This window comes from Camelus bactrianus, chromosome 2, assembly GCF_048773025.1.
Source record: "Camelus bactrianus isolate YW-2024 breed Bactrian camel chromosome 2, ASM4877302v1, whole genome shotgun sequence".
Classification (NCBI taxonomy): Eukaryota; Metazoa; Chordata; class Mammalia; order Artiodactyla; family Camelidae; genus Camelus; species Camelus bactrianus.
Window position 1 is genome coordinate 87,816,276 of NC_133540.1, and position 23,885 is coordinate 87,840,160.

Below are 23,885 nucleotides of genomic sequence, written 5' to 3' on the forward strand. Positions count from 1 at the left end.
ATTTGAAATAAATTTCTGCCTGAATTATTAAATTAACCTTTTGTCCTTAAATCAGAATCTGAAATTGACCTCACTTTATTCCCAGGAGATGTATGGAAAAGGCCAAGAGATCTGACTTACGCAGTTCATCCTCAGTGTGTTTTATTCATACCCTTTAAATGTCATGCGTCAGCCTAGGCCTCTGGCCTTGGTATTGTCATCATCTTCTCTAGCCGTATCTTTTTTAAATTAAGAGAAAGAAGGTAAAAAAGAAGGTGAGGAAAGAAGGGAAAACAGAAACAGGAATCTCCTGCTGCTCTGAAGCAGATATGACCCTGGAACAGATAATGGCCTTTCCTTTGCCCTCCCCGTCCCTTCTGATGAGTGACCAGGCTAAACAGCAGTGAGGTGGCTCAGGCTGCACTGTTTGGATGCCCTGGTCCTCTGGGCATTGACTTCAGGTCAAACAAAAAAAGGAATTCTGCATGTCGCCAGTATGCTTTCTGGATGTATCCTTCCCCCAAGCTTGGCAGAGTGGACCTGGCTTGGCTTCTCTTGTCTAAAATGAAGTGAATTCAGAAAAGGTGTGTGTTCAGTGTAAGAACCACCATTTTTTACTTGGTTAGTTGTTGGGGGAGGGGCAAATAGTTTCCTTTTTGAAAATCTCCGCAAGGAACACACTGAATATAGCCCCTGCACTGAAAGCCATGGCTGACTCGCGCTACAGACAGCTCGCTGTCTGGCCTTGTGTCTCCAGCACTGGGTAGAGACTGACTGGAGAGAAACCTGACCACAGCCGCCAGCTCTCCCGCTTTCCCCTTTTCCCTCCATGAAGCCGATTAAAATTCAGCAGGGGACCTCCTGAATGGCAGCTAGTTCTCCAGAGTGGCATAAATGAGTTGTCTTTTCTCTTCTGATAAATGCTCACTGCAGAGCTGGCTGTTCTGGATTAGCATAGCAATTTGTTGGCAATTTGTTGATTTTCTATTGAAAAGTGTGCTAAATGGTAGGCCAATTACGATTCCGGCTTCTCTGCTGTCTTCCCCCAGCCCTGTCGTCAAAATCAGCCTCAGGAATCCATGTGAGAGCTCTGTCCCAGCCCCTGCAAGTAGGATAAAGCCTTCCAGTGGGGTTGGGCTGGAAGGGCCTGGTTTGACTGGGTGTGTGGTGTGCAGTGGGCTGTGCTGGCTCATTGACTGACCCTTATGTTACTAGCACAATCACCATACTAGTTGGAATTCCATCCATGCTGTGCTGTTGGGTTTGTCAAGCAGCAGCTATTCTGACCCTCCTGGATGGGTGATAATACCTAAGATTTTTAGATTTTTATTCTGGTTTCTTTCTTTCTTTCTTCCTTCCTTCCTTCCTTCCTTCTTTCCTTCCTTTCTTTCTTTTTTAACAAAATTGAACCCAGGACCTCATGCATGCTAAGCCTGCACTCTACCACCGAGCTATACTGGTTCCATTCTTAACCATTTTTAAATTAGTTTTTCAAACTCTTGAAAACAATACATATATATTGTTAAAATATTATAAAATATTTCCCCTTTTCCTGTCCCACCCTTATTTCCATTCTACAGAGGTAACACTGGAATCTTAGGAACTTTCTACATTTTTTTTCTGTACTTGGAAATTATTTTTGGAGGCTGAAAACACCACCACTTTATTATCTTACAGTTCTGTAGAAGTCCCACATGTGTCTCTCTGGGCTAAAATTGAGGCATCTGCCAAGGCTGTGTTCCTTTCTGGAACCTCAAGGGGAGAAGACATTTCCTTGCCTTTTCCGTCTGCCACAGATAGCCCACCCTCCTAACTGTGGGACCCTTTCCTCCATCTTTGAAGCCAGCAATGATACATCTCTCTCCAACTGTTCTTGTAGTTGGAGGTTTTCCACCGAGAATTGAAAAAAAGCTAGTTTAAACTCAGTTAAGGCTCTGCTGCAACCCCAAAACACACTAAAGAGGTAACAGACTGAATTGTGTAATTAAAAACAGCTGGCTCCAGGGAGTCAGAGTGCTTTCAGGGCTCCGTCTCTGGTTCTGGATCCTGCTGGCTTCTGCCTGGCTTCGCGTTTGGGCTTTTTCTTTGCGGAGGTGGTATGGCCTCTAGTGGTGTTCCCAGCTCGGCAGCTCCCGAGGAGAGACTCAGCCACGCCTGACCAGGCTTCCTGCTCAGCCAGGCCTGAGTCATGCCCACCCAGTGCGGGAGACGGGGTTCGTCCACCCCGGGACACATGAGGTTCCCATAGGAAAGAAGACATGGAGAAAGGAGAATGGGCATGGGAGAGGCGCACGCTAGACAGACATAAACAGGTCTCTCACGGTTACATAAGCACTTTTTTTGTTTTGGTTTTACACAAATGAGGTCATGCTGTTCCTATTCTTCTGTATTTTTTTTTCCCACTCCATAAGTTCTGCCTATCCTTCCATTTCAGTATATCCAGCTGTCCAGGTTCTTTTCTGTGGCACTTTGGTTTGGCTGGAGACCTCTGGTTTGAGCCAACTTTAGCTCTTGGGGAGAGAGGGTGTCAGCATTAAGTATTAAGCTTATCCTCATAAGGTAGGACACATCAAATCCCTTCCCAAATATTTTACAGCAAAATATCTGTATAAGAAAACAACTCTCACTGTCTGTCTGTTTTTAAAGTAAGCACCTATGAGAAAGCATTCTAGTTCACCAAAATATTTTGACAGCCACTTAGAGGACTAGGTGTCATATTTAACTTAAGAGTCTCCCCAGTACTTTCTTTTCTCCTTGTCGCCCTCCTGTTTGTATTTTTTACACAGTATGCACATGTGTGGTGTTTACAGCATCATGACTTTCTTTTCATGCGATCAGTATGGAAGGGAATTGAGGATTTAACAAAAAGAATTATGAGCCTAGTAAGGAAACTGATGACGTTTTTCAAAGAGGTCTTAGAATCGTGTATTTTGTGGTGAGAGCATCTAAGTTGTAAACAGAGGAAATAAACCAGGGCAGAAACGAATCCTCCTGACAGCTTAGTCTAATTGTAGAGGCACTGAATTTAATGTCTGGTGTTAGACCCTACCTCTGCTGAATCCTGGAAAGAAACGTCATAAAGAGCAGGAGAGTAATGTTCACCTGGCCAGGAAGAGAATTCTTGATGCTAAACTGGGGACAAGACACCCAAGAGTTCATAGTTCCCCTACTTTCCATCCTACGTACAACACACTAATTCACACCCAAACCTGCACTTTGGTTTAAATAAAGCCTTTTTCACCCTTTATTTCACGCTGTATTTCTCCAAAGAATCTGAATTCTCAGTCAGCCTTTCTCCACAATTTTAAATGTATAGATCTTTCTTGTTCAGTCTCCAAAATGACCCCAGTTCTAGGAGAAGCTCCAGCATTGGTCCAGCTGGTTCTTTATGCACCTCCCTCAACAGCTGGATAAAATATTGTGATAGCCCTGCTTTTGAAAAGGAACCAGTTCACTAGAAGGGTTAAAGTAAATAGTAACACATTTTGAAAATAAAATTAAAAACAAAATTATTTCACTATAATTGTTTTGAGGGGATGGGCAGAAGAAGAATAGAAAACAGACAAGTTTAAAATCACTTTAGCCAAAGCTATAGTGTCAGCATCAACTGTGGAATTTTACAGTCAGATCTTGAACATTTTTATTCCATCTTGCTTTTCCAGGAAAGGCTATGAAGTGGTACAGATAAAATTAATCCCAGAAACTAAAGCAAAGCAAAGGTTAGAGTCAGAACTCAAAGCCATCAGGCCTGCCTGTAGCAGCTCATTCTCTCAGGAACACATTTGCCTCTCAGCCAGTGGTCAGAGCATGCAGGGACCCATTCATTCAATAGATATTTACTGAACACATATTATGTGCCAGAAAAAAGTTAAACGTTTAATGATGACAGCTTTGTAGTAGCTATCAAGTGAAAACAAATCTGTTGCTTTAGATGAAAATACAGTTCACCTGGAAAAATCTCTCCCATGAGTTTTCAGAAGAGTCATGCAATGGATGTCCCTCCATGTATGTCTAGGGTCCTGAATGTCCCCTAATCAGTGCCATCGAGTCACGTGATGCTGTGTGTCACGTGCTGGTCTTTCAAGTCCCTCACACCAGCTGGTGGTATTTGCCAAAGCACATTTCATCAAAGGCGATTCCGTGAGGAGTTAAAACAACATGACATAGCTCTCTGATTATCTGGCTCCATCCAAGAATAAAATCTAAAATATTTAGAGGAGGTAGACAGACCTTCATGCTCAACTATGTAAATCAACAGCCAAGTAGCTAGTCTTGGCAATCAGAGGAAAAAATGCTGAGTCATAGATCAATGATTTGATCAGTTTACAGTTACCTTCTAATTAATAATGCAATCCTCTAATTTTTTTGTCCTGTTTTGCTTTTGTTTTTAATAATATCCAACGAAGAGCTTGTGATTGAACTAAGCTGGAGAACAGAGTGGAAGAGGCAGGCCTGCCTTCTTTCCCCTGGGCTGTGGGTGTCACGTTCACTGGCCTTGGCAGGAGAAGGAGAAGCAGAAGCCCCAGACAGCACTTCAGGAGTAAATCTCCAATGATTCGAACAGCTGTTTAGGAAGATGAATTTTAACAGGAGAAACAACACTGTAAAATCTACCACCGTGGCACATCTCAGTATAAATGATCACCGTGATCATTTTCTTTCTCAGTTAACTTTTGCTAAATGCCTGCTCTGGGCCCGGTGCTCTGCTAGGGAGTTCTGAAATGTTTCAAAGTTGCTGTTAGTCATTATTTTTCTCAAAATATCTCTATGGTTGTTTGGTTTCAGTTGGAACCTATGCCCAGCAGACTTTCAGTTACTCAATTCGAAAGAAGTCTCTTTGCTCTTGTGTGTCCTCAAAAGTATAGAAAGTGCTTTCTTTTCTGAGGGTAGAGATTGAGCTCAACAACTAATGCATTGGAAACTTGTCCTAGTCCTAGAATTCCTTTTATTCCAAAAGCTGTCATTTCTTACTGAACTGCTTTTGGTGACTCGCACTGCCGCTGGAGGAGCTGTGTCTAATTAAGGCTCTTAAAAGCGCAGAGCATAGAAATGGAAAGCAAAGCAGTCTGAAATTTAGAGGAGCAGTGGTTTTTCCAACCCACTGATTAACCCTGTGCTATAAGTAGGGCCTGGAATGCTAATTGTTCATAATTTCCACCTTAATGCAAATAATAATTAAAATTACCTTGCCTTAAAAAAAAAAAAGAAAAAGAAGAAAGCATAGTGTTCTTCATTCACAGATGCTGAACTAATTCGCAGCTTAGTAAAATGAGATGGTAACTTCAGGTGTGTCCAGGTAGTCTGGAATCCTTGCCATGTAAATTGAAGTCTTTATTGTGGTTCTTAGGGAAAGAGAGGGACGTTAAATGAGTCACTTTCTACTGATAGAACCTTTATCTTATGGAGAAACCTTTATAAGGTAGTTCTGCTATTGTTCCTTGTTCAGAAAATAGGTAAATCCTAGGAAGAAATTTGCTGTATTTGAGAAAGATACCCATAGAGCAAGTACTTGAAGTGACTGGCGTCCTGTCGGGATTGACTTGCGCACCAGGGTCTACAGATCGTGTGTGTGAGAACACTGTTTTGTTTCTGCAGCCAGTGCGTAATAACTTCGTTTTGCTCAGAGTTACTTTGTTAAGCCGCGAGTCGTGGATATGTGCTTGCTGAGCTGTGACATGTTAGGGAGCCAAGACTAGTTTAGGTTTCTCTTATTGACGGGCCTTTTTGTAAGCAGATTAAAGAAAGTAAGGAAGACTGGAAAAGTCTCAACTGCTACACCACCAGACTTCCTGGAGATCTGGAATGACACGCAGGGTTTTACAGGAGTTCAAGAAGCATCACTTGCTGTTTTTTACCCATTTTCTCCCCAGCACCTATGCTTGTCACATAGTAAATACTCAAGTATTATTAGTGAATGAATTTCAGATACTAATGTCTACTCTATCTATCTGCTCTCTTTCTCTTATATTCCCAGCTAATGATCTGCCAACATGTCCTCTATTTACAGTCTTTGCTGCCTCCTGGCATTTGCTTATTCACTTTTTTCAGTATATCTTTTCTTTTTCATGCCATTGTGCTGTTTGCAGGTTTGAACTCCCAAAGAGAGAAATTCTGATTGGATAGGCAGGTCATTGTTCAGGTTGGAGCACTGTCACAGCATAATGATGGGGCTCTCATGGGTGCCTCTGGGAAGGGGGATAGCCCTGGTCCAATTACCTGTAGTCACTAGCAAAGTCCAGGAAGAGAAATGTGGTTATGACAGACATTTACAATATCATTCCCATAATAATAAATTAGAGTCTGGCTGGTATTCAGTCATATTCCAGGTCAGAGTCTAAGCTATGGGAGCACACTGTATCAGGCCAGTTCATTGTTGTATTCCCAGAACTTGGCACAGAGCTGGAAGAAAATACTGGCTGAACGAAGACTGATAAAGGAGGAAATTCTTTGATCTTAGATGTATTGGGACCAATGGGAAAAGCTAAAGAGTCAGGCAAAGGTACTTGTACGTCAGCTGGGTCTTCCTGTAGACTGCTTGGAGTTGGGTGGCCCGCTGGGTGCAGAATGGCTGTGTTGAGTCTGAATAATGATAGTGGTTTCAGTGGAGTCTAGTGGGGAATTCAGGTCACCCTCTCTCCAGCCAGTGAGTGGCGAACCACATAAGGCTTCTAATTAGGGAAAGATCAAATCCAGAAAGATTCCAACCTACTTCACTTTCATTGGAAAGCAATGAGTAATATAGGACTCCGGATTAGTAAGTGGATTTTGTCATTACAGTGGGAGAGTTGCCCTATGGCTACAAATCCCAGAGCTGCCCCTCCCCCACAACAATGGAATCATCACATCCTAAAAGTCATTATGGAAATCCTTCAGAAGAGAGGTACTGTTCCTAGGAACATCGTAGGATTGGGATTTGTTAAAAGGGCTGCAATATATTGGTATGTTTAAACTGAGCTGAAAATCTAATTGGGAAATTTTCCAGATTTAAAAAAAATGTATTCCTATGGATAATGTTTCTTGATTTCTACCCCCGCTTTCTACCATCACACACTCAACCACTACCACCATCACCATCACCAACAAGGGTGGGTTCTTTCTCACTGCCAACTATTTCTGACTCAACATAAGAATTGGTATTAAGAAAAGATTTTTCTTGGTCTTATTTTGATGGTCAGGCTAAAGTTCTCCATGCCTCCACGTTTGGGTCTTACAGTTTGATTGGAAAGAGTGGTACCAGGTACCTGCCACTCTGCTTTGCATATATTAGGGGCTCAGTGAACACTTACCGACTTGACTGAGCAGTGTGAATTAACAAGGCCATCAGTGCAGGTCATTTAACATCATTCAGTTTCATCGTCACAAACATCAGCCTGAAACTGGGAAATATAACAGATGCTTGCCATCTGCTGAATCGGGAAATAAAAATGGAGATAATCGGGAGGATTCTCACAGATTCATAACCATAACTGAAAATATCAGGCAGTCAGCCTTCTCTGTAATAGTGAAGTCAGACTGCTGTGTTGGTTGAATGTGGGTATTAGAGCCACACATACTTGGGTTAGAACCCTGGCTCTGCCACTCAACAGTCGTGACTTTAGGCAAGTTACTTGCACCTTATGTAAGCCTTAGTGCCATATCTGTAAAAGAGAGGAGACAGTAGGACCTACTTCACAGGGAGAACTAGCAGGGTTTAGATGAGGTCGTGCCCACCCTAGACCTGACATAAAGTCAGGGCTCCGCAGCTGTAGCTGGGTTAGTTGTCACTGCTGCTGCTTGTCAAGATTGTTGTTTTGAAAAATGTAATTCTTTTCTACAACGTTAGAGGGTATCAGATAATTCAGCGTAAATGGAATCAGTCTTTTTAATTTTCCTGGTAACAGAAACTCAGCAATATAGTTGTTTTTTATTTTAAAGTAAGAGTTTTACACACCAGCGTTTATATCTTTGTAATGACCACAAACTGACTGCAAGCAAGCTTACATGGGTTCCATTTCTCTATTCAGAGGTGAGGAAGAGCATCTTCATCTATAAGTTCAAGATTTTTTCGGCTAAAGGGTTTTTCAGATTCATTAAGGCATTTCTAGGGAGGTATCCCATAAATCACCCATGGAAAGAACTGTCTTTTGATATCTGGGGATACTGACTTTTCAAAAACTTTTTACTAACATGATTATGAAAAACTTGGTGAGCTGGTGTCTCAGAGACACTGACACGTTCTCTGATTTCCTCCTCGTGGTCATCTAGGTGAGACAGGCATCGGCAAATCCACGTTAATGGACACTTTGTTCAACACCAAATTTGAAAATGATCCAGCCACTCACAATGAACCGGGTGTCCGGTTAAAAGCCAGAAGTTATGAGCTTCAGGAAAGCAATGTACGGCTGAAGTTAACCATCGTTGACACCGTGGGATTTGGAGACCAGATAAATAAAGATGACAGGTACCTCTTGGGATTTTGTGGGGATATAAATGGGTGGGGAGCTAGCAGGATCCATCCCGGGTAAATGCAAAGACAAAATGTTCGCTAGTTATGGGGCTTGGTCTCCTATCACCTAAAAGATAAGACATTCTTGTCCTTTGAGAAATTTTCTTCTAATGTTCTTCCTAGAGTCAGAATCAGCTAGTATAATTGATTCCAGGTACTATAAGCAGAAAAGGGATTTGTTACAAGGAATAAGCTTAGGGCATTTTTCCAGAAGAGTCATGGAACCAGGTTGGGGGCTTTCCCACCTGGAAAAGCAATCCAGAGAATCACCCACTTGACAGGACAGTTAGCAGAACCCCTGCCACCAACGACCTTATATATACCTGTGACACTGGGGAGAGGTCTCTACAACCTCTACCTGGGGTCCCAGGTAACCAAATGCCTCACCATCATTTCCAAGAAGAACCTCTCTCCCTGCATGTGGCCTCTGCCTTGTGTTGCTCTCTCTCTGCTTCCAGGCCTTGTATGGTTGCATCCGCTTGGCAGAAAGTAGACCATATCCAGAACACTAGCTGCAAGAGAGTCTGGAAAATGTACTTTCTGGTTTTGTTTTTGTTGTTGTTGTTGTTTTTAACTCTGCCCTCCTCCTCCCCAAAAAAAGGCATTACAAAGTAAGAGGAGTTTGGAATGAGCATCTGTCATGCTTTCCTAGTCTCTTAGGCAGATTGGGATATTTGACTTAATCCCCAAATTCTTATAGATCTGAGTGAAAACTCAGAGTCAACATGATTCTGTCCAAGAAGCCACAGATTTAAGAGACCCGGGTTTTAGTCTAGATTCTGCCGATGACCAGCTTTGGGCCGTCGGCAGTTTATCTCACTCTTAGGGAATTACTCTAGATACTCTCAGATCTCTTCCGAGGGGATACTGCATTCAGTCTCTTCTGAGGTGGGGGATCTAAGGAAGGGCGTTGTGAAAGGCTAAGCCTGGAGGAGGGATGTGGTAATAATAGGAGGTTATCCTGTGTTTTGGTGGCTTTGGCAACAGTAGTATCAGTTCCTAAAACCCCAAAGTGAAGAAAGCATTTTTAATGAAAGATCAGTTGGAGAAATTGTAATTTCCAGCTGGCACAGGATCTTAATATCGATGCTAGTGCCGCGATGTGAGGCCCTGTGAGTCTTTGTACGTTGGCTAGGTCTTCCTGTAGGCTGCTTGGAGTTGGGTGGCCCGCTGGGTGCAGAATGGCTGTATTGAGTCTGAATAATGATGGTGATTTCAGTGGAGTCTAGTGGGGAATTCAGGTCACCCTCTCTCTAGCCAGGGTTTGCTAAATAAGCTAATTAGATAATATATACAACAAATTTTTATGTCCACGTAGAAGAAAGACATATTTAACCTGCTTAAGAAATAAAATATTTTTTTCAGGATTTTGGTCTAATAGTTTGTATGTAGACAGAAGCTGTTAGCTGTAAGTCAGTCTTGTGTACTCATTCACTAAAACTGGTTTATATAAACTTGACGATCTAATTATAAAATAACACAGTGAGGTTTTACTTTTATAAAACACACACGCTCAGTTTATAAAGCCGAGCACGCTTGGCTCTTTTCTCTGAGTTGCTGGAAGCCCTTATTTGAAGGAAGCTGTTAATCCCTAAAACTTCCTGGTGTATACCTACGTGTTCATCTCAGTCCCTGTAGATTGTTCACGCTCTACAAGGTCACTCGTCCTGTTCACTGATCCTAACTTTAAATGCCTTATGATCATTTTAAATATTTACATTCACCTTCAAAAGAAGTTTAAGAAAGTTAAAATTAAACTGTCCCAGGCCCACATTTGTAGCAACATGGATGGACCTGGAGACTGTCATTCTAAGTGAAGTAAGCCAGAAAAAGAAGGAAAAATACCATACAATATCATTTATGTGTGGAATCTAAAAAAAAAGGCACAAATGAATTTATTTACAAGACAGAATCAGACTCACAGACATAGAAAAACTTAGGGTTACAGGGGTGGGGAGTGGGAAGGAATAAATTGGGAGTTTGGGATTTGCAGATAGTAACTATTCCACATAAAAGCGATAAACAAGTTTCTACTGTATAGCACAGGGTATATTCAATATTTTGTGGTAACCTATAATGAAAAAGAATATGAAAAGGAACATATGTATGTATAGGTATGACGGAAACATTATGCTGTACACCAGAAATTGACACAACATTGTAAACTGACTATACTTCAAATGGAAAAAAAAAAAAAAGGAGAACTGTCCCAGGCCCAAAGATAATTCCAGAAGGAGGCTTCCAGAGACATTTTTCTGTAGTGACAGCTTAATAGGAATAAGACACCAAATCATGAAGTTACATTATGTTTGCTTCTGGCTCAGAAACTTCATTAGTACCAGGTTTTTGTTTGTTTGTTTGTTTTCATTTTACTCAAAACAGTGTATGTTATTTGTGTGTGTTTTTAAAAGAGGAATTTGAACTATTTTCATCTAGAGCTGTGTATTGTCTAGCTATACTCTGTCTGTGATATGAATGTGAGCACATAGTAATGACAGAGAAATATTTAACTCATGCTCTAGCGGAGCACTGAGCTCTGTTTTATCTGTAGAGCAATTTAAATGCTCTTCAGTAAACATTGGCCTCAATAACAGGAGCAATTGTTAGACACAATAAGAAAGATTGTATTTTGCGTCTGTCAAAATGGACTATCCATACATTGTGTTGGAGTGGGGGATAGCTAAGCTCAGCCCCTGCAGCTGAGCAGTTGCTCTTAATTTATGACCTCAGTGCTGTGGAACGATGGAGAGGTTCCTGCCTGAAGGCTGTTAGTAATGCCCAGTGAAACAGATGAAGAGAAAAACCTGGTGACAAGCCAAAGAGCACAAGGACATTCTTGGAGCCAAGGAGAGAGCCCGGGGCTCTGGGTCCTTGTGCAGTCACCATGCACCATTAGAGCAAGGCAGGTCTGCACCTCTGGCCTGTGCAGATTTCTCCCTGGAGTTGGGGAATGCCATGCTTGTGCACTCTCCAGTGGGAAGACAGCGGCTGGACCTTTTCAAGATCCCTTCCTGCAGGAATAAGAACTGGTCTCTGGCATTTTGCTGCTAAGATTCCATGAACGATTCCAGCTCAGAGTCGCTGCCTCAGTACTGCCTCTACGTTGGACTTCTCCCCGACACGGGGACTTGCCCTCAGTCTGCTTGGTTTTCACTCGCCAGCCCTGAGCAGCAGGTGGCCAGTGCATCGCCCATCCACACATTTGCAGCTGGAGGCCTCTTTAAGAAATTATCTGACTCATTTGGGCCAAATGATAGTTTCCAAGGAGACTCAGAAGAGAGGAAGTATGATATTAACCTAACCTAGATACCAAATATTTTTTTTCTTGTGAAATTTCTTGACAGCTGTTGCATAACCTCTTTAAGTGGCATTTAGAACTCTGTGCCCCAAGAGAACACTCCTGACTACAACGCAAATGACTGTTGTTTAAAAAATAGTCAGACAGGGTCTCTTCCACCAGAAAATTAGAAGTGGGATATGCATTTTTGTATCAATATGTAAACATGTGGGAAGGGATATGCTGTTTCTCTAAACCTGTGATTATTTTTACTACTTTGAGGATTAGGCAAGCTTTTTTGCCATCGATGCAAGACTTCAAGAATGCCCCAGTTTGTTTATGTAGGCTTCGGACATGTCAGCATTCCTGCATCATTATCTGCCTGGGACCAGGCTAGCTAGAAGGAGGCAGGAAAAGAGATCTGGTAAGGTTTCCTGTTTTGTTTAACAGCACGATTAACTCTTCGTGGTCCAAGGGCCTCCTTGTTTTGCTGCCTGTGCTCTTTAGTGAAGAAGGAAAGAGGTCTAGAGAAGAAGGGAAACCAAGTTTTCTGTAGCACTGGAAAGAGAAGAATTCACTTCTCCCACATTTGGGAGATGATAGACCGTCAACCACACATTACAAACTGTAATGATAATCAGCTCTAAAAAGCACGGATAATCAGAATCCACTGTGAGAGAATCCTCAAACTCATGAAATCTTTATCGGAGTTGTGAAAGCGACTGTGTGGTCTTCAAATTCTGTTCTGTCACATGTTCTGGTAAAGGCGGTTGAAAGATAAGGAAAATTAACTTTGGCTAATGGATAGCAAGAGAGAGAAAAAAATATATATGGTAGGTATCTGGTCATATATAACATGGAGAGTCTGTCCCTGAACAGTGGCATTGGCTGTTTTGCAAGAATGATCAGTGGGTAGCTTGGGTGGGTAGAAAACGTTATATAAAATTTTTTTCCCATCAATTTTTAGGGTCAACTTCTGTCAATTGTGTGTGTGTGTGTGTGTGTGTGTGTGTTTTATGGCTGGAGATTTATGGGGGCGGGGAGAAAAAGTGGCAGGTAAAAAGGAATATCCCCATGCCTTAAGAAAATTATGTGAAAACATAAGGACTTGGTTTGATTTGCCCTAACCACCCCACACTCACCCCTGCTTGATACGGCTACACTCCAAAGAAGTTTGCATTGGCCACACAGAATATGAATAGGTATCCTTGCTGTAAGGATGGAAACTAGCAAAATAAGGATTAAGTTTCCTTATCTTTATAACTTTGGATGTAGATAATGAGTGGACAGGAGCAGGAGAGAGGGCAGAGGGTTTGTTGAAAGGATGTGACGGGGAGTACAGAGCCACTTGGCCGATTCATTACTCATCGAGAAGAAACCATTTCATCAGGGTAATTAAATCTTGAACCCAGGGATAGTGGTTTGGGCACATAGTTCTCCTGAAGCACGTGTATTTGTTTATGATAATATACAGGGTAAGTGCATAGGATTTCGTGCTCGATTGTGTGTGGGAGGTGGGAGTGGAGGTCTCCGAGTCGGATCCCAGCATCTGACGTGGCCAGTGGTGTGGATGGAGGTGCTGTCCGCTGAGCTGAGGAGTACAGGGGAGTGGGGGTTGCGGACAAGATGAAGAGTTTGCTTCTGGACACATTTAGTTAGACAAGCAAATGGAAATATATGGTAAGCAGTTGGATGGACTGGTCTGAAACTTGGGTGAAAGAGTTGGTTAAGTGAAACATGAGAATTAATGTGATTTTCTAAGGAAACCACATACAGGGAAAAGGAGATTGGAAATGTTGGCCAGAACTCCTTAACAGGGGAAGGCGGAAGGATTTCTTTGGATATACTGAATCCAGGGCAGAAAGCATTCCTCGCTGGAAAAGGAGAGGTGTTAGGCCTCCCATCATCTTGGAGTATTAGGATCAAAACCAAAGGCAAAAGAAAACTGATAGAAAAAAGAAACATACTTGGACCACTGATGGGGGGGAGGTGTTATGAAGCTGCAAATCAAGAACTGGGGAGGCAGGAAGGAGCAACCACTTTGAGCTGCTTGTCCTCTCCTTGGGGATGAGAGGGCCCAGGGGAGGACACTGATTCCCCCCAAACACATGCCTCAGGATCAGGAGGCCGAAAGATCAGGCGCTGGATTGACAGGGCACAAATGGGCCTCGTTGGAGCGGCCTGGTCCACTGCCCCACAGGGCAGGAGCTCAGTAGTAGAACGGTTACTATGGAACCAGGTCAGTGTAAAGTTCCTTTCTTTCCCCGCTGTCTTTTTGAAAAGTCAGGCTTGCTTTTCTCTTATTTATTGTTTATCATATTACTGTGAGATAGTTATAGCTCACTTCTGTGCTAGTTCTTTACATATATTAGCCCACTTATTTGTCACATTAGCTCTCTGATATAGGTCCTATTTTTGTCCTTGATGTTGCCTATGAGGAGATTGAGCCCCAGAGAGGTTTAGTAACTTGCCCAAAGTCACACAGCTAGTAAATTGTAGAGTTGGAGTTTGGTCTTAGGCGATCTGGCTTGAATCCGTGTATGTAACCACCACTGCATGTAACTACCCTATCGTAATGATTAGTGCTATTGTCATGTAATACCTGCCTATATTTTAAAATTGGAAAATGTAGGTGAATCTTACTGCTTGTTCATCCTTTCCGCTGGAATTAACTGGGATTTCTGTTGTCATGTTTAGAGTTATATTGAGACACATTCTACTTTTTCTTTAAACCTCTCGGGAGTCTGCTCAAATTGAATCAATGAATCTTGATAAATCACCGAGGGAAAACATAAGAAAGCTTTCTTCTGTTTTCACTTTTGGTCATAAATTTTTATTTTTATTTTTTATTTGCTTTGTTTTTTGTTTGTTTGTTTTTTCTTTCAGGGCAACTGCTGTCATCCTCATTATAAAAAGATTTGTAGTTTCCTTTGAGGGATTTCAGTTGAATTTACGGATCTGAGAGTTGAGTGTTGAAAGGTTTTTTTATTTTTCTTAAAGCTTAAGTCATTCCTCAGCAAGGTGGTAAGCTTGGGGAAGAATTAACCCATTTTGTTCCTGGTCATCCTGTCTCACTGCTGCTGACGCTAACTTCTGGGCAGTCCCCCTGGAGACCTGGAAGGGTTCATGGCTTTTCCTCACTGACCTAATGCACTGCTTAATCCCTGGAGAACGTGTGGTTTATTGAACATGTATTCCCAACATGCTGTTAATGCCTGTGTTGTGGTCAGTGAATAGAGTCATTTGCAATTATCCAAAACAGACTTGAATTATGATTTGGTGAGAAATGAGGGTTACAAAGTTCACCTTCAAATCAGAAAGCTTGAGAGTTGGAAGGAATCTCGATCATAACAGACCAGGCACTTCAGCTGATAGATGACGTCATGGCAGGTGCACAGGGCTCTGTGAGAGCACAGAGGTGCCCTCCTCCCCGGGGGACAGGGCAGAGGAGCAGGGAGGGGCTGCCAGCAGGAGGCGGTGCCGCACCCTGAAACCTCAGACCAGCTTCATTTTGTGCGCCGAGGCCAGTCAGTTGGGAGAGCCTGTCAAAATCACTTTCTTGACAGATTATGAGGTTCAGTTTTGGCTCAGCAGGAAAGCATGCCACAGTCTCTTAGCACTATCTTCATGGGTGCCATGGGGGAAGTAAAGGTGTGTCCCCCATGTGTATAATCTTTGATTTAAAGGATGAATGTTAGCCAGGGGAACAACAGGAAAAAGACTGTTCCATGTAGGAACAGCATGAGCAGAGGTGCAGGGAGGCAGGTGAAATCTTGATGTATAGGACAGAAAGGGTAAGCCAGGGAGTGGGGTGGAAGAGAGGAGCTTGGGGCAATGTCCTGAGGCCAGATGATGGAAGGCCTGAGGTGCCAAGGTCAGGAACTTGGGCGTTAGCTCTTAGGGAAGAGGGGACCATGGAAGACTTTCCTGGAGGATTGTACCACGCTGAACTGCACAAGAGGTTTGAGACTAGCAACATGCTGGTTTGACAATGTGTCTTAAAAAACCTTCTTCTGCATTCTAGCTATAAGCCGATAGTGGAATATATTGATGCCCAGTTCGAGGCCTACCTGCAAGAGGAACTGAAGATCAAACGTTCTCTCTTCAACTACCACGACACCAGGATCCACGCGTGCCTCTACTTCATCGCCCCTACGGGACATTCGCTGAAGTCCCTGGACCTGGTCACCATGAAGAAGCTGGACAGTAAGGTACTCACTGCTGCCCTGGGGACTGCCCACCCTCCTGTAAGATCACCTTTATCCGAAGGCCCCAACTTCTTCTCTGCTTTCAGTGTAATTTGGTGTTTTGTTTTAAAGAACAGTTTTAGGTTCACAGCAAAATTGAAAGGAAGGTGCAGAGGTTTTTCCATATACTCCCTACCACCCCACGTGCAGAGCCTCCCTCATTACAGTTGAAGAACCTACACTGACACATCACTGTCACCTAAAGTCTGTGGCTTACATGAGGGTTCAGTCTCGGTCTGGTACATTCTATGGAGTTAGATAAATTTATAATGACATTTTTTTCATCACTACAGTGTCATACAAAGTAGTTCCACTGCCCTAGAAATCCTCTGTGTTCCACTGTTCATCCCTCTCCTGATTCCTAGCCCTGGTTTCATTTTTTTGTGGTTTACAAAACCATAGGGTTTAACAATGTGAAAAAAAATGGCTCAAAACCTCTCTGGATATTAGGATTAAACAAAACAAACAAACAAAACCCTGTAGCCTATTACAAAGTATTTTTAGGTCTTGAATTACCACCAGTATATGCTCTGTTGAGGGTTGGGGAATTAATACTGTGGAGATACCTGATGGATCATAGGAAGAGGTAGATTTAGGGAGAATGAACTGTAATTCATGACTTGTTTATTTTCTTAAAAACTTTATCGCTCCTCAAAAGGTTTTTACAGGTTTGGCTTTAATTTGAAGTTAAGAATGAAAAAAAAAAGTGTTAAGTGTTAATTTTTTTATCTATGTGACAAGGATGGTCCAACTTCTTAAATTTTAAAACTGAACTGCACCAACTATCAAAAGGATAGTTTTAGATTGAGTTTGACTGCTAATCTTTGCACATTTATAACCTCTCTCTTTCACAGCATTTGAAGGAAGGGACTGATAAGCCTGACAACGTTTGATGATTTACTTGATGATTAATTTGAGTTTCCATTTTGAAATAAATGGAAGACGACACATTCTGAAATAAAGAAGAAGCAAATGACAGTAGAACAACCACGAAATTAAGCTATGGTGTTTCCTCCTAGACTCTTACCTTCTTTCGAGTTCAGTAAAAAGGCTTATCACTTTAGAAGTCTCTTTTTGGTGTTATTTTCTGTCCAAACAACACTGTTTAAAAGATGCTTTCTTGGCGGGGAAGGTAATAGCTCAGCGGTAGAGCACATACTTATCATGCACAAGGTCCTGGGTTCTAATCCCCAGCACCTCCATTAAAAAAATAGAGATGGTTTCTGCCTTTGCTGTCAAACACCATGTTCTCTCCTGGTCTTTGGAACCAACGCTCTGAAAGTGAGACTTGTCTTTGGCATCAGGTCGCATCCTGGCATAATGTGATAGAAGCTGATTTTCAAGAGAATTGGTGTGATTTTTAAAAATGTAAAAGTAGGTGAAACCATTTTTGTTTTGGTGAATACTTGGGTTCTCTGCTCCTAGCAGTTTCCAGCTCATCAGAAGAAAGAAAGGATGCTATCCTGCATAGAGCTGACTGTTCCAGTCTTCTAACGAATGAAAACTTTGGTATCACTCTTAGGAGCATACAAAAATCAAGCTCCTAGAGTGGCTGGGAGGGGTCTGAAAGGAGTGGTTGGTTATTCAAAGAATAAGCTTCTTTGTTATTGCTATGTGTCACAGAGTAACACTTCCTTTTATGCTGTAAAGAGAACGAGGTTGCACAGAAGAGGAAATGACGAGGGTGCTTTCTTCCAGTGCCAGATGGGAGGAAGTAAAGGGGTTCAGAGACGGAACTAAAAATTATCCCGTATCTTCTTAATTTTGCATCTAGGTAGAAAGTCTGATGTTTAATATCATCTCTGTTTTCTAAATGAAGTTTTACAATTTTCATTTATTTGTTTTTTCTCTTTTATTTATTTGTCTAATTACTTCTCTTATGTTGGAGTTGTATAAAAACGGATGTGTTTGGTTTATAGGTGAACATCATCCCAATAATTGCAAAAGCTGACACCATTGCCAAGAACGAATTGCACAAATTCAAGAGTAAGATCATGAGTGAACTAGTCAGCAATGGAGTCCAGATATATCAGTTCCCCACAGACGAAGAAACAGTGGCAGAGATCAATGCGACGATGAGTGTAAGTCCCCAAGTAAGGAAAGACAGCTAGTGATGTTTCTGAATGCTTGTCTTAGTGGCAACTTTGTGCAGTGGCTGCAGCACTGGACCAGGAATTGGATGTCCTCAGTCTGGTCCAACTCTGCCTGTCCTTCATGTCATTTAATCACCTGCTTCTCAGTTTCTCCATCTGTCAGATGGGAGAGGTAGACAAGATCTCAAGTTTCCTGCCTGTTCTAAGTTATGATTTCTACAGCAAATCTCGTGGGAAGGGACTGCCAGCCCAGCGCTGTTTCTCACAAAGCTGCTTAGAGGAAATAGCTTGCTCTGCTTGCTTCCACTGATGTTGGCAGAAACACATCCACCTGCTCGCTTTCGCTTCTGTGATTTGTTTTTGTCTTTTCTTCCTTTCTGTGTTTCCCACCCTTTCCTGAATCATTCAGTAAACTGGCAGGGGAGGGTACCATTTCCATATCACAGGGAGGAATGAGTGGTCAGGAGACAGATGATGAGAGCTTCGGCGGTCTAAGTGTGCCTGTGGGAGCATCTCCCTCGGCGAGCCTCTCTCCTGCAGCTGAGACCCGTCCCTCCCACTGTCCTGGCTCATTTCTGAGCCACGTGATGGTCCAGATCTCCTACCATTTGAGGATGCATAACTTCTGTAGAAGTAGCCTTCTTCACACATAGTTGATGGTTCTCAGAATTCTTGTAGGCTAGCCTCAGTGAAACGTAATTCGAAGCTGTTAAATGGCTTGGCCTTCCCTGAATATGTGCTCAACACTGATTTGGAAGTATGCTGGTGGCAGCAGAAGTCAGTCCAGGTTTTTTAATTTGTGGTTCGTTGAGATATGTTCTGTTTTCCTTAGATCTGATCATGAAAAATATCTAATCGAGTCCTTATTAAAGGCACTAAAGTCACTTTATTGAGGTCTAATTGATATACTGTACAACTCACCCATTTAAATGATACAATTCAGTAGCTTTTAGTATGATCACAGAGTTGTGCGACCATCGCCACAGTCAATTTGAGAACATTTTCATCACCCCAGAAAGAAACTATGTGCCTTTTAGCAGTCAGCCCTCTAACCACCCCAGACATCGGCAACCACTAATCTGTCTCCTTATCGCTGTAGATTTGCCTGTTCTGGACAAAGAAAGTCATACTGAAGCTCTTCTGGAGAATTAAATGACTTGATCAAAGCCATCCAGTTAATAGCAGCACCGAGATTTCAGCCCAGCCAGCCTGGTCTCCAGTCCTGTGTTGTCTACCATGATTATTAGGAGATGATGACAGAACTGCTTCCTTTTTCAGTTCACACGTGGACTGTTCTATATGGGGCTCTTAATCATTTAAGGAGGAATTTCTCCCTTAAATCATTCCCAACATGACTAGGACTTTGGGAAGGAATATAACATTTCCCTTCTCTGAGAAATCACCAAATTTACAATTTAGGGATCTCATTAATAATGCAGAGATGGCTCGGCTCTGCTCTGCCCCAGTCTGGTCACACTCTGAGTCATGTGAGCCCCTCTGGCTGTCATGCTCCTGTGGCCAGGAGAGTGAAGGATGTGGAATCCCTGGAAGAAACTGGAGAGCAGCTTCTTCCTGGGACATGGCCATGAGGACATGTGAGAGGAAGGCTGTCGCAGGGAGAGTGACTAGACTTAGTCAAAAGGAGGAACCAAAGCCGACAGGGGTTTTGGCCTATGTGAAGTGTATGTGTAGCTTTCACAAGTGGTTAGTGGACCACAGATTCTGTTTCAACTCACTTGGAAGAGATACTGTGGAGGGAATTCCTACATGGGGTCCCAGCCCTAAAATTCTCTACATAAATGGGTATTGAGAGCTTCACAATAACAGTGCCTGACTTATTGACATTTATGGAGCATTTCTGATACATCAGGCACTGTTTGAGGCTCCACATTTAATGCTTACAATAGTCCCATGGGGAGGTGATTATTACTCCCACCTCACATGTCAGGAGATGGCAGCCCACAGCTAAGAGTGAACAGCTGTCAGTGATGGAGCAGGATGTGAACCCAGGTGCTTTGGCTGAAGCCGACACTCTCACCCTTTATCCTAACGGCCACCCAAGCAGAGGACCATACTTGGTTAGAGCATCGTCCAGGGCTTAGGCTGTGATGGCGCTTGTTTATTCTGCTGTCAAACTGCAATCTGAGCTCATTGTGGGAATCAGGAAGTAACATGAATGAATACCATCCAGTTTTCCTCTGTATATCCCTTCCCTTCCTTTTAAATCCTTTTGCATGGTCATAAAACTAAGTCTGTGTTAAATTTCTTGGAAAGAAAATATCCATGAACCTTTGCTACTTTCTCTCTATCAGATTCATGGAACTGATATTCCCCAATTAACCTTGCTCTATCAAGAAGTTTTTTTGTAGGCAAACCGTTCCTGGTGACAAAATCCTGTATGGTATGTGGGAAACAGATTTCATTGGTGGTTACTCTTGTCACTCCATTCAAGTGGAGAAAGCAGGTTCCTTGGTCACTACATCAGAATGTTGGCTGGGAGGGTCCTGCTGCTCCTCAGCTTTTCAGTTCCCAACTTGGAGAGAGAGAATGTGCTTTCTTTCCTGCCTGCAGAGTGTGAGATGAACTAGAAAATATAAATATCTTGAGCATCAGACAAAATACCACTTGGGCAGCCTGGGCTGAGGGTTATGCCAAGCTCTTTGTGGGAGGGGATTTGGCTTTAATACATTCTTGTCTTTCTCAATTTGTCTGAAGTGGAGGAACACATCTCCGGGAACCCTAAATAATAATTCTCAGAGCAGCCATCTCAAATGTTATTCTTACATGCTAATAGAAAAAAAACCAAAATGACTTGAGAGAAAACAGAATGTAGCCATAGCTACAGAATAAACCAGTGTGGCACAGTTAGGGTTCTTGAACACTGTCTCTGCTCAAGATCAGTCTGGGCAAGGCTGGAGCAATAATTTGGGCTAAAGTGTATTTCTTACTTGAATTTTGTGCCATGATCAACTGTCTAAAGCAATGCTGTTCAGTAGAAATATAATATGAACGACACAAGTGATTTAAAATTTTTTAGCAGCCACATTTAAAAAAGTAGAAAGAAACATGAGATTAATTTTAAGAACTTGTTTAACACAATATATCAAAAATATTATCATTCTAACATGGAATCAATATTAAAATTCTTGAGATGTTTTCATAGTAGGGCTTTGACATTCAATGTATGTTTTACAGTTACAGCACATCCCGACTTGGACGCATACCCCACTTACTCCTAACAAACTTTAAAGTTTTTCAAGATGAAATAAGTACCCAAAAGATCATTTTCCAGTATGTTTGCATACATATTGACAAAACTGGTTCTTTTTTTTTTTTCCCGAAGATTTGAGTGTAATGCAAAATGAAATACAGTCCTATCAAAACAATAGTTATATTCAATGGAAAAATATTTCACACTGCTTCCCTTTAAAATTTAAATGTAAATTAATTCAAAGGAAATATAATTAGAAATTTCTGGATCTTACAGGCCTCATTTCAGGTGCTCAATAGCACATGAAGTAGTGGCTACTCTCAGACCATGGGCAGCACACACTTGGTGTATAATCAGAGACTCTAGTTTCTCCTTGAGTCTGACTCCTGTCAAATATTCAGTATCTGGTTGCAGGGGGGTCGGATCCACGAAGCCCACCCACGCTGAGCTGTAGGGCCTCCTCACTCTCCTGCCCTCTCTCCACCTGCCCCCGTGTGGAGGCTGCAGGTGTGGGGGGGGGGAGCCCATCTTCGTCAGCACAGGGAGGGTGACCACTCTCTCCTCGTGTTGCCCGGCAGGTCCACCTCCCCTTCGCCGTGGTTGGCAGCACTGAAGAGGTGAAGATCGGCAACAAGATGGCAAAGGCCAGGCAGTACCCCTGGGGCGTGGTGCAGGGTATGTATGCATTGCGGGGAGGGGTTCCCCATGTGGGACCCTCCCCACTGGGTCTGGGGAGAGTGGGAGGGAGCAGCAGGGTTTCACACCTGGTGGTCGTGGAGACAAGAAAGAGATGGTGGGAGAGGGTATAGCTCAAGTGGTAGACCTAATTACCTCCCCCTCCCCCCACCAAAAGAAAGAAGGAAAGAAATGGTGACCAGGCTGGTCAATGGTAGGAAGAATGGCTGCCAAGCCCTAGTGCCAATGAGGTGGTCCCTCAAGGCCCCGGGTTGTGTGGGAAATTTAATAGAAATTCCTGGTAGAAAAGAGTTCCTCCCTGGGAATTCCATCTGGTTTCATCAGCAAAGTCTAAGAAAGCTGCAGAAAATTTCTCCATTATTTCTGGAAAAATTGTCTTCCAGTTCAGTGTTATCTCAGTAAAAATCCGAGAATTATGAGAAGTGATCTACATTTGGCATTGTGGGACAGGACCACGGTCTCTAACCTGAAGACACTTCCCATGTGTCACTTTGATGGGCAAGGACTTCGTTGCTTGTCCCTGTGTGTTTGAAGGAGGATATCCAATGCTCTGGATTAAGTAGGGTGGCTGCAGAAAGTTCCTTCATTGGTTTAAGATATGTCAGTCCTTTTTTTGTTCTGAATAAAGACAGTACATCTGTGAGAAATGAGAAAACACAGTACCTTGGAGACGTGTAGGAAAATTGTAATTTTTATGAATCTTCCCAATTTCTCTCCAATAAGAAATCTTTTTTCAGTGTGTTGTTGATAAAATGAAAGGAGGTGGTACATAAAAACTGCCTCGTAGAGGGCCAGACGGCATGGCGTGGTAGAAATTGGCCTGGCCTTGGAGCCAGGTGTGATGGTGAGTGAGTACAGACCATGCTGCCGCCCTCTGGCAGGTCAGCTTGCTCCTCCAAGCCGGGCTTCGCATGCGCGAAGCAGGAGTCACAGTGCCTGCTTGGCAAATTGTGACGAAGGGTCAAGGCAGTGCTTGTAAAGCCCCTCCCGTAGTGCCCGCACGGAGTAGGCACTCAGCAGTCGCCATCGTCATCGCATTCATGGTCACTGTGGTCAGAAATCTTGTGTCCTTTTGGATGTGAGGAGGATCCAGTAAAGGACCTTCAAGGAGCCTTGAGACCTCGGAGATGTCAGGAGTGATGGTAATGCCATAGAAACATCCCTTCTGATTTTAGTGACAGCCCCGCTGCTTTCTCCTCCATCTCTTGCAGTCGAGAATGAAAACCATTGTGATTTTGTGAAGCTTCGGGAGATGCTGATCCGCGTGAACATGGAAGATTTGCGAGAACAGACTCACACCCGCCATTATGAATTGTATCGGCGCTGTAAACTCGAAGAGATGGGGTTCAAGGACACTGACCCTGACAGCAAGCCCTTCAGGTACAAAGGCACCTAGCAGTCGGGGCCCCCAGACAGCAGTGGAGCGGGGGTGTGTGCTGGTGCGTCACAGAAATGCCAGTTGGATTCAGATATCAGGGGTGGGGGCTTTGGGGGTAGATTGATAGCACGTATTGCCAGGCATTGCGATAACCACTTCATTTGCATCATCTCAGGTAGCTGACATAGCTGGTGTCACTGTCACATCCTCATTTTAAACAGTCTAGGTATTGATGGCACTGAAAAGTGTAAACAGGCTGCCCAAGTAGGAAGTGACGGGCGTGTTCTTAACCATTATACTCACAGAGGCCCCAGGACCCGGTCCAGGCATTTACAAAGATGTGGACGCTCATTACAGTTTGCCCAGTTCATCTTTGCCAAACAGGTTTAACTTGCCAAAGCTCCTACTTTTTGAAGCACTCGTATCAGCTTTAGGTGAATCGGTACGATTCTAACAATACGAGTGAGTAGGAGAAGGAATAACTTCCAGAACATTTGTTACGTGTTTCCCCACACCATG

General features: G+C 42.9%; 1 protein-coding gene across 5 annotated transcripts in view; it reads left to right on the plus strand.

The window, feature by feature from the left end:
* Window positions 1–23,885, plus strand: part of SEPTIN11 (septin 11) — an 82,017-nt gene that overhangs the window by 41,189 nt on the left and 16,943 nt on the right. For 4 of the 5 annotated variants that reach the window (XM_074345725.1, XM_074345736.1, XM_074345721.1 and 1 more), the window contains exons 3-7: window positions 8,224–8,419; window positions 15,766–15,952; window positions 17,908–18,081; window positions 21,871–21,967; window positions 23,200–23,368. In XM_074345725.1, coding sequence (XP_074201826.1) covers window positions 8,224–8,419; window positions 15,766–15,952; window positions 17,908–18,081; window positions 21,871–21,967; window positions 23,200–23,368 — 823 coding nt within the window. The remainder of the gene's footprint in view (window positions 1–8,223; window positions 8,420–15,765; window positions 15,953–17,907; window positions 18,082–21,870; window positions 21,968–23,199; window positions 23,369–23,885) is intronic. The other variant, XM_074345730.1, reaches the window with a different exon arrangement.